Source organism: Miscanthus floridulus, chromosome 5 (genome assembly GCF_019320115.1).
Source record: "Miscanthus floridulus cultivar M001 chromosome 5, ASM1932011v1, whole genome shotgun sequence".
NCBI lineage: Eukaryota > Viridiplantae > Streptophyta > Magnoliopsida > Poales > Poaceae > Miscanthus > Miscanthus floridulus.
Window position 1 is genome coordinate 22382643 of NC_089584.1, and position 13227 is coordinate 22395869.

At 49.1% G+C, this 13227-nt stretch overlaps 2 protein-coding genes across 6 annotated transcripts; one reads left to right on the forward strand and one right to left on the reverse strand.

Moving 5' to 3' along the window:
- Window positions 1-879: 879 nt before the first annotated feature.
- On the forward strand, window positions 880-3838 carry LOC136451755 (beta-1,2-xylosyltransferease XAX1-like). Of its 3 annotated transcripts, none has more exons than XM_066452447.1 (5): window positions 880-1200; window positions 1286-1342; window positions 1445-1570; window positions 2266-2400; window positions 2560-3838. In XM_066452447.1, the coding sequence occupies exons 1-5, from the start codon at window positions 996-998 to the stop codon at window positions 3747-3749; spliced, it is 1713 nt and encodes a 570-aa protein (XP_066308544.1). In that variant the 5' UTR covers window positions 880-995; the 3' UTR covers window positions 3750-3838. The 3 variants fall into 3 exon arrangements, with proteins under 3 accessions (XP_066308544.1, XP_066308542.1, XP_066308543.1); XM_066452445.1 differs by having other exon boundaries at window positions 2554-3837; XM_066452446.1 differs by having other exon boundaries at window positions 1448-1570; window positions 2554-3837.
- Window positions 3839-9409: 5571 nt separating this feature from the next.
- Window positions 9410-12543, reverse strand: LOC136451756 (alpha-1,3-arabinosyltransferase XAT3-like). Of its 3 annotated transcripts, XM_066452449.1 has the most exons (5): window positions 12173-12541; window positions 11839-12077; window positions 11418-11666; window positions 11214-11318; window positions 9412-10940 (listed from the first exon to the last, which is right to left on the reverse strand). In XM_066452449.1, exons 2-5 carry the CDS (start codon window positions 11963-11965, stop codon window positions 9670-9672), a joined length of 1752 nt encoding a protein of 583 aa, XP_066308546.1. In that variant the 5' UTR covers window positions 11966-12077; window positions 12173-12541; the 3' UTR covers window positions 9412-9669. The 3 variants fall into 3 exon arrangements, with proteins under 3 accessions (XP_066308547.1, XP_066308546.1, XP_066308545.1); XM_066452450.1 differs by having other exon boundaries at window positions 9410-10922; window positions 11839-12543; XM_066452448.1 differs by having other exon boundaries at window positions 11839-12541.
- Between the last annotated feature and the right edge of the window lie 684 nt (window positions 12544-13227).

The following is a 13227-nucleotide window of genomic DNA, read 5'->3' on the forward strand; positions in this document are numbered from 1 at the left end:
CGCTTTAGCCGACCCCTAGAGAACAGCAATTTCAGAATGGCAAACAATCTATTATGTCGCTCCTCCTCTAATTAGGCACAGCTAATTCAGGTTTACCAAGAGAATTCAGCCCTCCTGCCATCATCTCCTGGTTCAGAGACACCTAAAAATGAACAACAAAATGCATAGTTTTTGGCACTGTTTCTAGTTATTAGTAGTAACTGCACAGTATTTATTAAGTTGTTGAACCCACCTCAACTGAATAAGGAGGTGTTTGGTTCCAGGGACTAAAGTTTAGTTCGTGTCACATCGAACGTTCGGATGCTAATTAGGAGGACTAAATATGAGCTAATTAAAAAACTAATTACACAGGAGTAGACTAATTTACGAGATGAATCTATTAAGCCTAATTAAGCCATCATTATCATATATTTACTGTAGCACAACATTATCAAATCATGGACTAAATAGGCTTAAAAAATTCGTCTCGTAAATTAGTCGCAATCTGTGTAATTAGTTATTTTTTTAATCTATATTTAATACTCCATGCATGTGTCCAAACATTTAATAGGACATGGACTAAAATCTGGACCAAGAAACCAAACACCCCCTAAGAAGCATATATATATATATATATATATATATATATATATATATATATATATATATATATATATATATATAATCAAATCAACTGACGCAAAGCGAGCTCACAATAATGGCCGCTCTCCACTGTGCGCGAGCCCACCCACAGCCTATTCGGGAGGCCGTATCGTATCGTGGATTATTTACTGCTGGCTGATTTGGTGTGAGAGAAAAACACTATTCCCGACTGAAAATTTACGATCGTCTAAGAGCAGGCGAACAGGATGCCACGCGGCCACACGTACATGTGGCAATGCCACACTGACACCCCACGTCCTCGCAACACCCCTCACTTCTCTTTTTTATACTTCGCTGCCCGGCTGCTCCCTCCCCCAAAACCCGCAGCAGATGATTAGCTGAGCGCGTGAGCCATGGCGTTCCTGGTGCAGCACGGCAAGAGCAGAAGCAGAGGCGTCGGCGCGAGGAAGCCGAGGCACAGCGCCAGGAGCCCGACCAAGCTGGAGCTCAGGCACAGGCAGCTCGTCGTCAGGCTTCTCGCGGCGTGCCTCCTCGCCCCGGTGCTTTGCATCTGCGCGGCCAGGCTTCTCTCCGTCGTCCTGCCGTCACAACTCTCGTGTAAGTCAGAGATCACCACTCAGTTGACTTCTAGCTTCTAGGACTTGACATATGTGTGTGCCTGTGCTTGTGCTTGTGCTTGCAGCTGGCAATGGAGTTTATCCTGCCGAGGGAAACCATGTTATCTCTGACGATGCTGAAGGTAGGGGAACATCAAGAGTCCTTGAGGTTCTTCATTTTCTCCAATTATTCTCTCCAATTTCGCACTCCTTTGATCTTAAAAGGCTGCTTCTGCTTGTACCAGCAGCGGCTGGATCTCTGACCTCCTTGCAGCGGGCCTTTGTGGACGACGGACATCGACTTCAAGAGCCCAGTGCTCCGGTTCCTGCAAGGTTGGGTGCTGATCCGGTCAGGGGTTCGCCAGAATTAGGTGAGGAGATAGCACGTGAAACTTATCTTTCTCCACTCCCTTTTGCCTCTGTCCAGCCAGATATATCAGATCACTGCTCGCATGGTTAATGGTTGTGAGTGAGTGGCACCGACGTGTGCTGGACTGGACCACACTGGTTGCATTGCATCGTGATCAGGGACAGTGCAATGGAAGTACTGTAGTGCATGCCTAGGTTTGGGATCTTCTGATCTTCTCATCACTAGGCCCACCACCTTGCAGTTCTATAATTGGTATGGCCCTCCCCTCAATCATGCATTTGCTTGCTGGTAGTAGGTTCTAGTACGATATAGGGCCGTTAAGGAATTCAGTGGTTTTAGACTTTAGGGGTGCATTGATCTGAGATGTCACTGAAAGTTGCAAGGACCTTGTGTTTGTCACCGCCAGCTATGCTTGTTTAAATTGGATTGGAAGGCGAGGAAAATAGTAAATATTGTATCAAAAGTATGTTTGAAACTGAAGGAATTAATTTGCAGAGAAGCGAAGTTATTATGCATAATAAATGTATAACTCTCGAGTTAGATACATGTATCATCAATGATAATTATGAAATGTTATTCATTAGCTTTGTTTTGTTTTGCAATAATCTTGTGCACATTCAATTGTTGTATAACTCAGAAGTTTTTCTGTCATCTTACCTTCAATCGTTATTTACAATCCAAATATGACCTCTGCAGATATTGAAGTTGAAAGCAGCAACTCCAACCATATAACAGATTTGGATAATAAATCAGGAATGAAGGGGCTGACTATATCTTCAACAAATGCTAGATCCCCACCCGAAAACTCTGTCATGAGTTCCCGACGATCAGGTGAGATGAACACTGCAATACAGATGATTTATTGATGACTTATTGACAGGCACCATCCTGCCAAATTTCAAACATGAATGAGTTACGTGTTATCAGACAGCGCATGATACGGCAAGAAAGGTTTTCTACCTTTGATTTCTTCCTTTCCAACAGTTACAGATATTGAAGTTCCAAAGCCTAAGAGCAAGATATATTGTGACGACAAGAGTAAAGATGAGGGCTTCCCTTATGCAAGGCCAATCATCTGCCACATGTCTGGTGATGTGCGAGTTTCTCCTGAAAGCGCATCAGTTGCTCTTATTACGCCAATGCAGCAACAAGGCGAGGAAGGGAGGCGGGTTACGCCTTATGCTCGCAAGGACGAATCCTTGCTACCCCTTGTAAGAGAAGTAGTCATCAGAGCAGTTGCAAATGAAAATGATGCTCCCAAATGCAGCATCAGGCATGATGTCCCAGCAGTTATCTTCTCAGTTGGTGGCTATACCGGAAACTTCTTCCACGACATGTCAGATGTGCTGATCCCACTATATCTTACTTCTTTTCAATACGAAGGACGAGTAAAATTCTTCATGACAAACTACAAGCAGTGGTGGGTTCAGAAATATAAACCGGTGCTACGGAGGCTATCGCATCATGACATAATCGATTTTGACTCTAACAAGGATGTCCACTGTTTTCAGCATGTAATCCTCGGCCTGACGAGGGATAGAGATCTCATCCTTGGGCCACATCCCACAAGAAACCCAAAGGGGTACTCAATGCTTGACTTCACAAGGTTCTTGCGCCACTCATATGGCCTCAAAAGGGACAGGCCATTGGTCCTTGGTGAGCAGCCTGGCAAGAAACCAAGAATGCTGATCATATCAAGGCGAGGCACGAGAAAGCTCCTGAACCTTCGTCAAGTGTCAGCCACATCAAGGGCGCTAGGCTTTGACGTGATCGTCTCCGAGGCCAGGGGAAACTTGAAGAGGTTTGCAACAATGGTGAACTCGTGCGACGTGCTGCTAGCGGTCCATGGCGCTGGCCTCACCAATCAGGTCTTTCTCCCACCACAGGCCGTGGTGATCCAGATAGTTCCATGGGGGAAGATGGACTGGATGGCCACCAACTTCTACGGGCAGCCAGCGCGTGGCATGAACCTGAGGTACCTGGAGTACTACGTCTCCGAACAAGAGAGCAGCCTTGCTCAGAGGTACCCAAGAGACCACTTGGTGTTCAAGGACCCCATGGCAATCCATGATCAAGGATGGAATGCATTAGCGGACATTTTTATGGCACAGGATGTGAAATTAAATATCAGGAGATTCAGGCCTATACTTTTACAGGTTCTGGACCTTCTTCAGGTCTAGCGTGATAGAGAGGTGACAGTTTTGTTTTCTTGTACCATATATTGTTCATTCTTTGTCGGTTAATTCTTCTCTCTGTCACAAAATCAAGCGGATAAAGTTTAGATGTGTCAAATCGAGTGTTCGAATAGTAATAATAAAATAAATTATACAAGTCCTCAATAATCCACGAGACAAATTTATTAAGCCTAATTAATCTGTCATTAACTGTAGCACCACATTGTCAAATCATGAACTAATTAGGTTTAAAAAATTCGTCTCTCAAATTAGTCTTAATCTGTGCATTTAGTTTCGTAATTAATCTATATTTAATATTCCATACATATATCTAAATATTTGATGTGACATAAACTAAAGATTAGGAGAGGAAAATAAACACAGCCATACTTGTAACCTTATATTGTGCTAATGAGACGATAAAACTCGGCCCCGCGTCGCTCTCCAGGAGGGCGGCGACCCTTCCTCCGCCGCTAGCCCTTCCCCACGCCTTCACCGCCTGGCCGCTACCGGAGCTCGACGGCGGAGAGGGCCGAGAGCAAGGAAGGCGGCGGCTGGGACTTCTCTCCTCCCTCCCTCTCTCTCTCTCTCTCTCTCTCTCTCTCTCTCTCTCTCTCTCTCTCTCTCTCCCGGAGGAGCTCCCGTGCACAGCTGCCGGCTACCGGTCCCCAGCGCCGGCGCGCGTGGATCCGGCGCCCCTCGACCGGATCTACGACGGGGAGGGCGGCAGGTGCTGGGCGGTGTCCATGGCGGCAGCGCCGGCGACGGGTTGGCCACGCGCCTGCAGGCGGCCGGGGCGGCGCCCAGGCGGAGACAACCTGCCTGTGCCCGCACGCCTGCTGCCTTGCCGGGGCAGCAGCCGGCCCGGGCCAGCCCACCTGCTCCGGTCCGCGGCTGGCGGATGCTGTTCCTCAGCGGCTGGATCCGGTTCCCTCTGCGCTCGATCTACGTGCGCAGGGGCGGCTGACGGGCCTTTCAGCGGCAGTGGCTCGACGGCGGTCCTTGCCCCGCAAGGTCTCGTGGTGGCTGTGGCGGTGGCCCGTACGGCATACGACGGCGGTGGGTGGCAGAGAAGCCGGCGGTGGGGCACTGGATCTGGCGCCACGGCCACATCCGGTGCCCCCGGGGCAGGGGGCGGCGCCCGTGGTGGGGCATGCGCCTGACGGTGGCTGGCGGAGGTCGGCAGCGTCGACGGCGGGTGCTTGGGCCGGCGACGGTAGCTGGCGACGGCTTCGGCGTGCGGCAGGATGACACGCGTGGCAGGGTAAGTCCGGTTCTGCATGTTGCCCGATCGGAGGGGGTGGCGGCCGACGCAGCTGTGCGGCTGCTGTGAGCAGCCGGCGCGTCGATGCCCCTCTGGAGAAGCTTATGCGGGATGGCAGTGATGACGACGGTGGCGACAGGCTACGGTCCAGCATCTTGGCTCGACGTTTGTGCTAGGGGCACCTCGGGCAAAAGCCTTGGCGACGGCGACGCCTGTGGGCGCTGTTTTCCTTGTTGGGGGCGTTGTGTCCTTGTGTCCTCAGCCATGTCTTCCACGGGTGAAAACCCGGTCCTTTCCAGGACAAGCGACGGCGACGCATCCGGCGTCGTACCCTTCCTGAAGGCGTCCCTGTGGAAATTTGTCTCGGCCGTGATGTCTCCTTCGGCGGATGCCCTCCGCCTCTCGGCGCCCGGTTGATGCGAGACGGCGAGTTCTGCATCGCGAAGTCGGAGCTGCTGCATCAGGGGATGTAGCTCGGCAACGATGACGCGTGTCCAACCCTCCTTCTCCGACGGCTGGGTTTTCAGCTTTAGAGGCTCGGCAATCGCCACGGGCGGGGCGTGGGATCATGGCAAGAAGTCAGAGCTGCTCTTCGCGGGGCCGTTGAGCTCGGCAACGATGACCTGCTGCAGCCTATTGCTTCGGGCCCGTTGGTCTGACATCTTATGATGGATTGTCGGTGTGTACTCTGTCGCGTTGCGTGGGTGGGTAACCTTTCGTGGTGTTTGGCGCCACGCTTGGCTACCTTTTGCTTGTATATAAACTTCATTCGTCTTAATTGAAAGGCAGAGCTCTCGCCATTGTTTCAAAAAAAAAATATTGTGCTAATGAATGGTAGTACAGCGCGGCAAGTCAGTAAAAGTCAAACGTATATAGTCAGGTTGAAACAGAGATGCTAGTGCCGAACGTCTGGACACACGCGCACATCCGGACGTCCGCGTCGTCTGCTAGTCGTTTCTCTGCACCTCGTTTCCTGCTCGTTTTGCACGCCTAGGCGGGACTCACGCCACCTGGAGTCCCGGACGTCTTCTGCACCACGTCTAAATCAAACGTTTACAACATATATCTAAAACAGTTGAACCACTTATAACATATATCTAAAATACTTGCAAAACACTAGAAAAAACTTGAAAGCATGTGTAGCAATTGCAAAACACTCACAACGTACATGTGAAAACACCTGAAACACTTATATATATACTGTTTTGCTATAATATATCTGGGTGCATCCTGTATATAGAATGCACCCAGACCGGCGGGCGCATCAACTTGGAGCAACCAGCGCGCCCAAGCGAATACATGCATGCATGGAAGTTTTTGTTGGTTCGAATCTTTAAAACAAATTTTCTCCTAAACCGTAACCCCGATTGACAAACCGTTTGTTGCATCCGACTCAAAAAAAATATTCTGAGCAAAACTAGATCCAATATGAATATATTTTTTATTCTTTAAGCGAGTTGCATGTCAATGTACTTCCGATTGCAACTCTATCTACCACCTAGTTGCAACTAGTTATAACTCTGTGTATTATATGCATCTGTCACTATAATCACGCCAAGTTGCAATTCTAAGTTGCAATCAGTGCTAAATACGCTACAACCAAGTTGTAATTGTATTGTAGAAGTGCTTGCAACTCATAGTACAACATATTGCAATTACGTATTTGAAAAAAAAACTTCATCAAATACAACCTTCATTGCAACCAGTGCTAAATACGCTACAGCCAAGTTGCAATTATGTTGTAGAAGTGCTTGCAACTCATAGTACAACATATTGCAATTACGTATTTGAAAAAAACTTCATCAAATACAGCCTTCATTGCAATCAGTGCTAAATACGCTACAACCAAGTTGCAATTGTGTTGTATAATTGCTTGCAACTCATAGTACAACATATTGCAATTACGTATTTAAAAAAAACATCATCAAATACAGCCTTCATTGCAACAGTGCTAAATACGCTACAGCCAAGTTGCAATTGTGTTATAGAAGTGCTTGCAACTCATAGTACAACATATTGCAATTACGTATTTTTAAAAAAAACTTCATCAAATACAGCCTTTATTGCAACCAGTGCTAAATACGCTACAACCAAGTTGCAATTGTGTTGTAGAAGTGCTTGCAACTCATAGTACAACATATTGCAATTACGTATTTGAAAAAAAAACTTCATCAAATACAGTCTTCATGGATCTCGTTGTGTTAAGCATATTTTTTTCAACAACCTACTTCAAACAGATCTAAAATCGGATCTGTGGTTTAGAAGATATCACATTTTTTCGTTTGGAATCAACAAAAGTTTCCTTGCATGCATGCTTCCTGGTGTGGTGGGTTGAGCTGTTAGGTGACATCACGTAGTTGGTTGTCTCCATTTAGTTTTGCATGCAGGAGTGTGGACTTGCCTCGCGCTCGTCGCTCGTCGCGTTCCGCGCGTCTCGCGCTCACGATCGGGTGCATTTGCTGCACAGAATGCACCCAGGTGCATTTTAGCCTCGTCCTATATATATATATATATATATATATATATATATATATATATATATATATATATATATATATATACACAACATCTAGATGAAACATTTGCAACATATGTCCGAAACAGATAAAATATTAGGAACATACACTTGAAACATACGTTTATAGCCATTGCAACATGTGAAACATCTCGATCTACTTTTTTGCAACATCCATATGACACACTTGCAACGTATTTCTAAAACATCTGAAACATTTAAAAAATACATTTGCAACATGCAACGTATCCTGATGCGGCCTCTTGATGCGCCGCGGCCGTAGCACGAGCACGAGGCCGGAGGGCTTCCACACTAGGGCATGGCGCTTCTCCTTGTGTCGGCGGCGTCTGTCAGCGTCGTCGGGGGAGAGCACGAGCGCAACAGCCTCGATGGTGAGCCGGTGGACGGCTTTGGTGGTCAGCTGGCAGCCGAGGAAGCTGTCCCTAGGCGTGGACTCGACGGTGCCCGCGTCGTCAGGCGGAGCGGGAGGTAGAGCAGGAGCAGCGGCAAGGGAGGTCTGGCGAGCGTGGGGGCTTAGCAGTGGAGGTGGCAGCTGTAGAGTTTTGGGGAAGGAAAGGAAGTGAACGCCATGGACGATGGACGAAGGGAGGCCTCCTTTTCTTATCCTTATCCGAGCGGTGCAGGATAATTAAAAAACAGGTTAGTCCGCAGGCCGTGCGATGTAATTACAGGTCCTGAAAGGTCCGTCCGGACGGACGGACGTCCTGCACGCATTACCGCATGAGGAAATATGTGGGCGTACTTGTGTTACTGGTTGTTTTTTCAATAATGAAAAGAAGTATCCAGTTTCATTTCCATTAAAAAAATCAGACCAATTTATTATAATCCAACATATTAAGATAAACAAATAAATTTATAACAAAACAAACTCAAGACATGCGTGTATTTATACTAGTAGTACATGCTCGAGAGTTGCAATAGGATATATAGTTCATTGCGTGCTGACCTATATATCATTTTTAAAGATAATGAGCTAATTATCTTTGTTAAATTTAATGGGCTTGCGCCAATCATATTTTGATTAAAAGCTTTCTTACGGTAGTTGGAAAGTACCATTCGATCTGTATTGATGAATGGTCTATATTTTTTTCAACTACCCTAAAACTTGCATTTAATTAAATTAGACAAATTCCAGTCTATAATAAATGCTATGTATTACAAAGGATTAACCCCGTATGGAAAATTGACTGAATATTAACTTAGTTTAAATGGGTGACTATTACGTGCACTTGTGAGTTGTGACATTGAGAAAGGTGGGAAATAGCCACACACTGAGCGTGCTGAGTTGCAACAGAGCTCAATCCTGGTCGGCATGAGTGTCGTGCCAACAATGAACAATGAAGGTTTTGCAGCTCAAAATTATAACCAACACCGGATTAGAGTGGGATACAAAACAATGAGGGTATTGATCTACGTTCAACTTTGTTATCTGTAAAATCGAGAAGAGTGGGTGCGAGGAACGAATGGACTGAGGATGAAAGAGGTGTGGACATTACGAAAGTGAGAAGAGTGGGAGCGAGGGGCAATGACCGAGGACCGAAGAAAAGGGGTAGGCAGAGGAGAGAGTGAAGGACCACAATGACTACATACTTTAATATTAAGTATAATACTAGCAAATATGCCTATACATTGGTAAAGACAGAGACTGTATAAACATATTATTATCATATAGTTCCTAGTACAATAAGAAATGCAATGTATAAATGAAAAAAAAAACAGTAGAGAACCGAGAAGCTTAGCTTAGCCTGGCCCAAAACTCAAAATAGGCCTATTAAGATCCGCGAGCCCTACTTAGCCCTAAGGCCCTGACATGACCGGTGGCGTGCAGGTATTCCGACAGCAACTCAGACGCTCAAGGCCGCAGGTATTCCGCGGTAGTGCTCCACTGCTCCACCTTAAGAATTCTTGGGCTCACTCCATCGCCCAAACCAAACAGACCCTGCGCTATTTATGACACTGTAGCTCCATCAAACAGGATTCTCATCTTATACTCTAGATTGATCTATTAGGTGTATGCACCTAAAACAATATTACGAGGATACACATAAACGGATATACATGCTGGTATATATACTCTCTACATGCTCCACACGCGTGCAGGTAGCTAGCGGGGAATGCCTCAACAGCTACTTCCGCTTGGTGAGGTTCTGGAACGCCTGGAGCAGCACCACCCTGAAGCGGTCGACGTCGAGTGTGACATCCTGTCCGATCAAGAAGGTGTGCCTCAAGAACTTGAAGCCCTTCCTGTGCAGCGCAGTTGGGTTGGTGAAGACCTCGTGGTCTCTCGGGTACTTGTCCCTGAGCGAGCTCTCGTGCACGGCGATCTCGTACTGGACGTACCGGAGCCCCATGGCCTCCGCCGGGTCGCCGAAGTCCATCCGCGCGATCCACTGCAGGCCGCCCCACGGCACGACCTGCACCACCGTGGCCCCCCGCGGCAGGAACACCATGTTGGTGAGCCCCGCGCCGTGCACGCCCACCAGCGCGTCGAACGAGTTGATGAGCCTCCCCACCTCCGCGATGTCGCTGCTCACCCTCATTTCCAGCTCGCCCACGACGGCCTCGAAGCCCACCTCCTCCGCCACGCGCGCGACGGCGTCCGCGTTCAGCAGCCGCCGGGTGCCGCGGCGGGCGACGATCAGCAGGCGAGGCTTCGGCTTCCTGCCCGTGACGCCGCCGCTGCTGGGGCGCGTGGTGGGCGAGTTCCGGGGCAGCGAGAGCGCGCGCCGGAGGAACCGCGCGAAGTCGGGCATCCCGACACCGACCCCGTCCGCGTCCGTGCCGCTGCCGCGCTCCCGCTCGATCATGAGCTCCCGGTGCGCGGCGCGCAGGCCGACCACGACGTGGCCAAAGCAGTGCACCTCCCCCGCCGTGGCGGCGAGGTCGAGAGGCGGGTGGCGCGAGAGCCCGCGCAGGACGGCGTCGTACTTGGCTAGCCACCGCCACGAGCCGCCCGCGTCGGTGACGACGAGGCGCACGTCGCCGCGGTAGTGCTGCGCGGTGCCGTAGAGCGGCACTATCACGTCGGTGAAGTCGTGGAAGAGGTTGCCCGTGTACCCGCCGATGGAGAACACGACCGCCGGCTCGGCGTGCGTCACCGTGCAGCGCGGCGCGGACTCCGCGTCGGCCGTCGTCCGCACGGTGACCTCGGTGACACGGCTCATGCTCGTGGCGTCGCCCTTCCGTGCATATGGCCGGACCTTGTACGTCGTCGTTGGCCCGTTCGCAGTCGCAGCGCCCGTTGGCGTTGGGTCGACGACGATGAATGATGAGGCCTTGGCGTCCAAGCGGATGTCGCCGATGAAGTCACAGACATCAGATCGTGAGCCCGAAAGGTCGCACAGCGGTTGCCTCTGCTGGTTCACGGAGGACGCTGCAGCTGCACGTGTCATGTCTCCTGTTGAAGACGCAGGTACAAAATTACTAGTACTACAGTACTACATCCATCTTGGGGAAAATAATTCTAGATTTAAATTGACTTAAATAAAAACATATACTAAATATTTAAATTTGATTAATTTAAAATTACTTTAACTTCTTAAAAACGATTATTATATCTACTTTATGAGACGGAAGGCTACATGCCGTTAATATGCTTCGGGAGGATTAGAAATTTATAATAAAGTTTAGAATTTTGCGTGCATGACTTCAATGAAGACCAGTCAGAAACCTGGATTTTGGCGCTGAGGAGACGTCGCTTGCACGACGGGTTGCGCGGTGGTTCTGGTGGCTGCGGTCCGCAATTTGTCTTGGTCCGGGTCCACATCCTCGGCGGCTTTAAAGGAATTTGCAGGTCAAATTTTTAGAGCCCAGCCGTGCATTTATGGACTAGCTTCGTCTCACACTTTTGGAAAGACGACGTACTGTACTGTACCTGGCTTTGCTTGCTCGTCGGAATTAGATGTCGCGTCGTCGTCGGCGGCGGCGGCGCTGCTCTCAAGAGCTGCCTCCTCCAGCTCCGCTTCTCTCCCGACGTTGTTGCTCTGTTCTCTGACCACTGATTCCTCCAGCTCCGCTTCCGTGACTGCTGCCTTGTTGCCGTTGCTCTGCTGGGCAAGCTGCTTCAGTTCGCCCTCGCCGCCGTGGCTGCTGTCCCCCTTCGACGGCCGGAAGTCGCCTCGGCCTGAAAGAACAAGTGCGTCCAATGAGTCGAAGCAAAATGCTACTGCTTCATCAATTCACGGTGTTAATTAGTCCACGGTGATTCAGAGAATCAGAGATGATGCACGAAGATGCCCAGAAAATCAGAATGTAACAGCGGCTCAAATAGAAAGCCGAAGCATAAGCACGCTTACGGGTGTCGAGGACGAAGGTGGCGTCGTAGCGGGAGGAGAGGGTGAAGACGACGAAGAGTACGAAGCAGCCGACGGCGACGGACAAAAACCTGCTATTCACCTGCTTCTTGTCGCCGCCGGCTTTCATGGCCGGGCCGCGCGCGGGCCACCGCAGCCATCTAGCTTCTTGTCTCAGGAAGCTCCGCCGAGCGTGAGCTAGTGAGCTTCGTCGAGTCAAGTGCGACGCCGATGCAAAAGAACTAAAAAAAAAGAAAAAAGGAAGGCAGAGGAATCCGATCCCAAGAACTAGAGCTGGATCATTCTTCCTCGTTGTACGTCAAGTATGCTCTCTTACCTTGCCTATCCACCCAAGAAACTGGAGAGCAGATCCAGGGCTCCAGGCATCCCGGCTCGCTTATTATAATCCCTTTGCTCTCCATGTGCCCCGTTCCATGCGCGCATCATGAGCTGACTGCCGAGCCGTAGGGTGGAGACAGCGAGCAGGCCAATCTTCCTCTCTTTTCAGTTCATTTCACCGTACCTTTACCATTGCCAGCCTAACATTGCCAACCTACAGTCCACAACATGCATTGTATACTGACCAAACGTATTTCTAGAATACTACTAGTAGCCATGACCGGGAGGCATGAGCAGACAGAGGCGCACTAGAGTTGTAGACAATAAGAATTCAGCCACGTTTCAGCGAGTGTTTAACTGTAACGTCCGGCCAGGTCTGAGACAAATAGACACCTGAATTTTAGGCTCCAACTCGTCCGGATCGGAGAAGAAGCAATGAGGACAGGCCGACGGGTCAAAAATGAATACCGAATTAGGCTCGAAAACATACACGTCCAGGTCCGAGAAATATGATAGCAGGTCAGCATCGTGGGCAAAGCCCCAACAAGCCCCACCAACCGCTGTTTGCCGGCAGTGCTAGCGCCCAAACGTGTCAATGGACGCGCGCGTTCGGACACCTGCGGCGCCTCAACAGCTGAGACTGGTGGCTATGAAAGGTGGTTCCTGTTGTAACATATGCAACACTCAATTTTATTTTAAAGCATATAACATTTGCAAAAAGACATGAAAAACACTTGAAAGCCATTGTATATATACATAATATCCAGATAAAGCACTTGCAACATATGTGTGAAATATATGCAATATCCAGATAACTACACTTGCAACATGCATCTGAAAAACAGATGAAACAATGAAACATCTACTTTTGCAACATCCGGATGAAACACTTGCAACATACCTATGAAACATCTGAAAGATATGCTTGCAACATGTGGTTTTCACCTTTCTTCAAGATAACGTAGAGCAGAGCGGGGAACGACCGATAAGTGTTGGATGGGCAAGGATTGGTGTGTTGTGGAAGGACAAGTGTGACAGCAGTTGCCTTCCAAG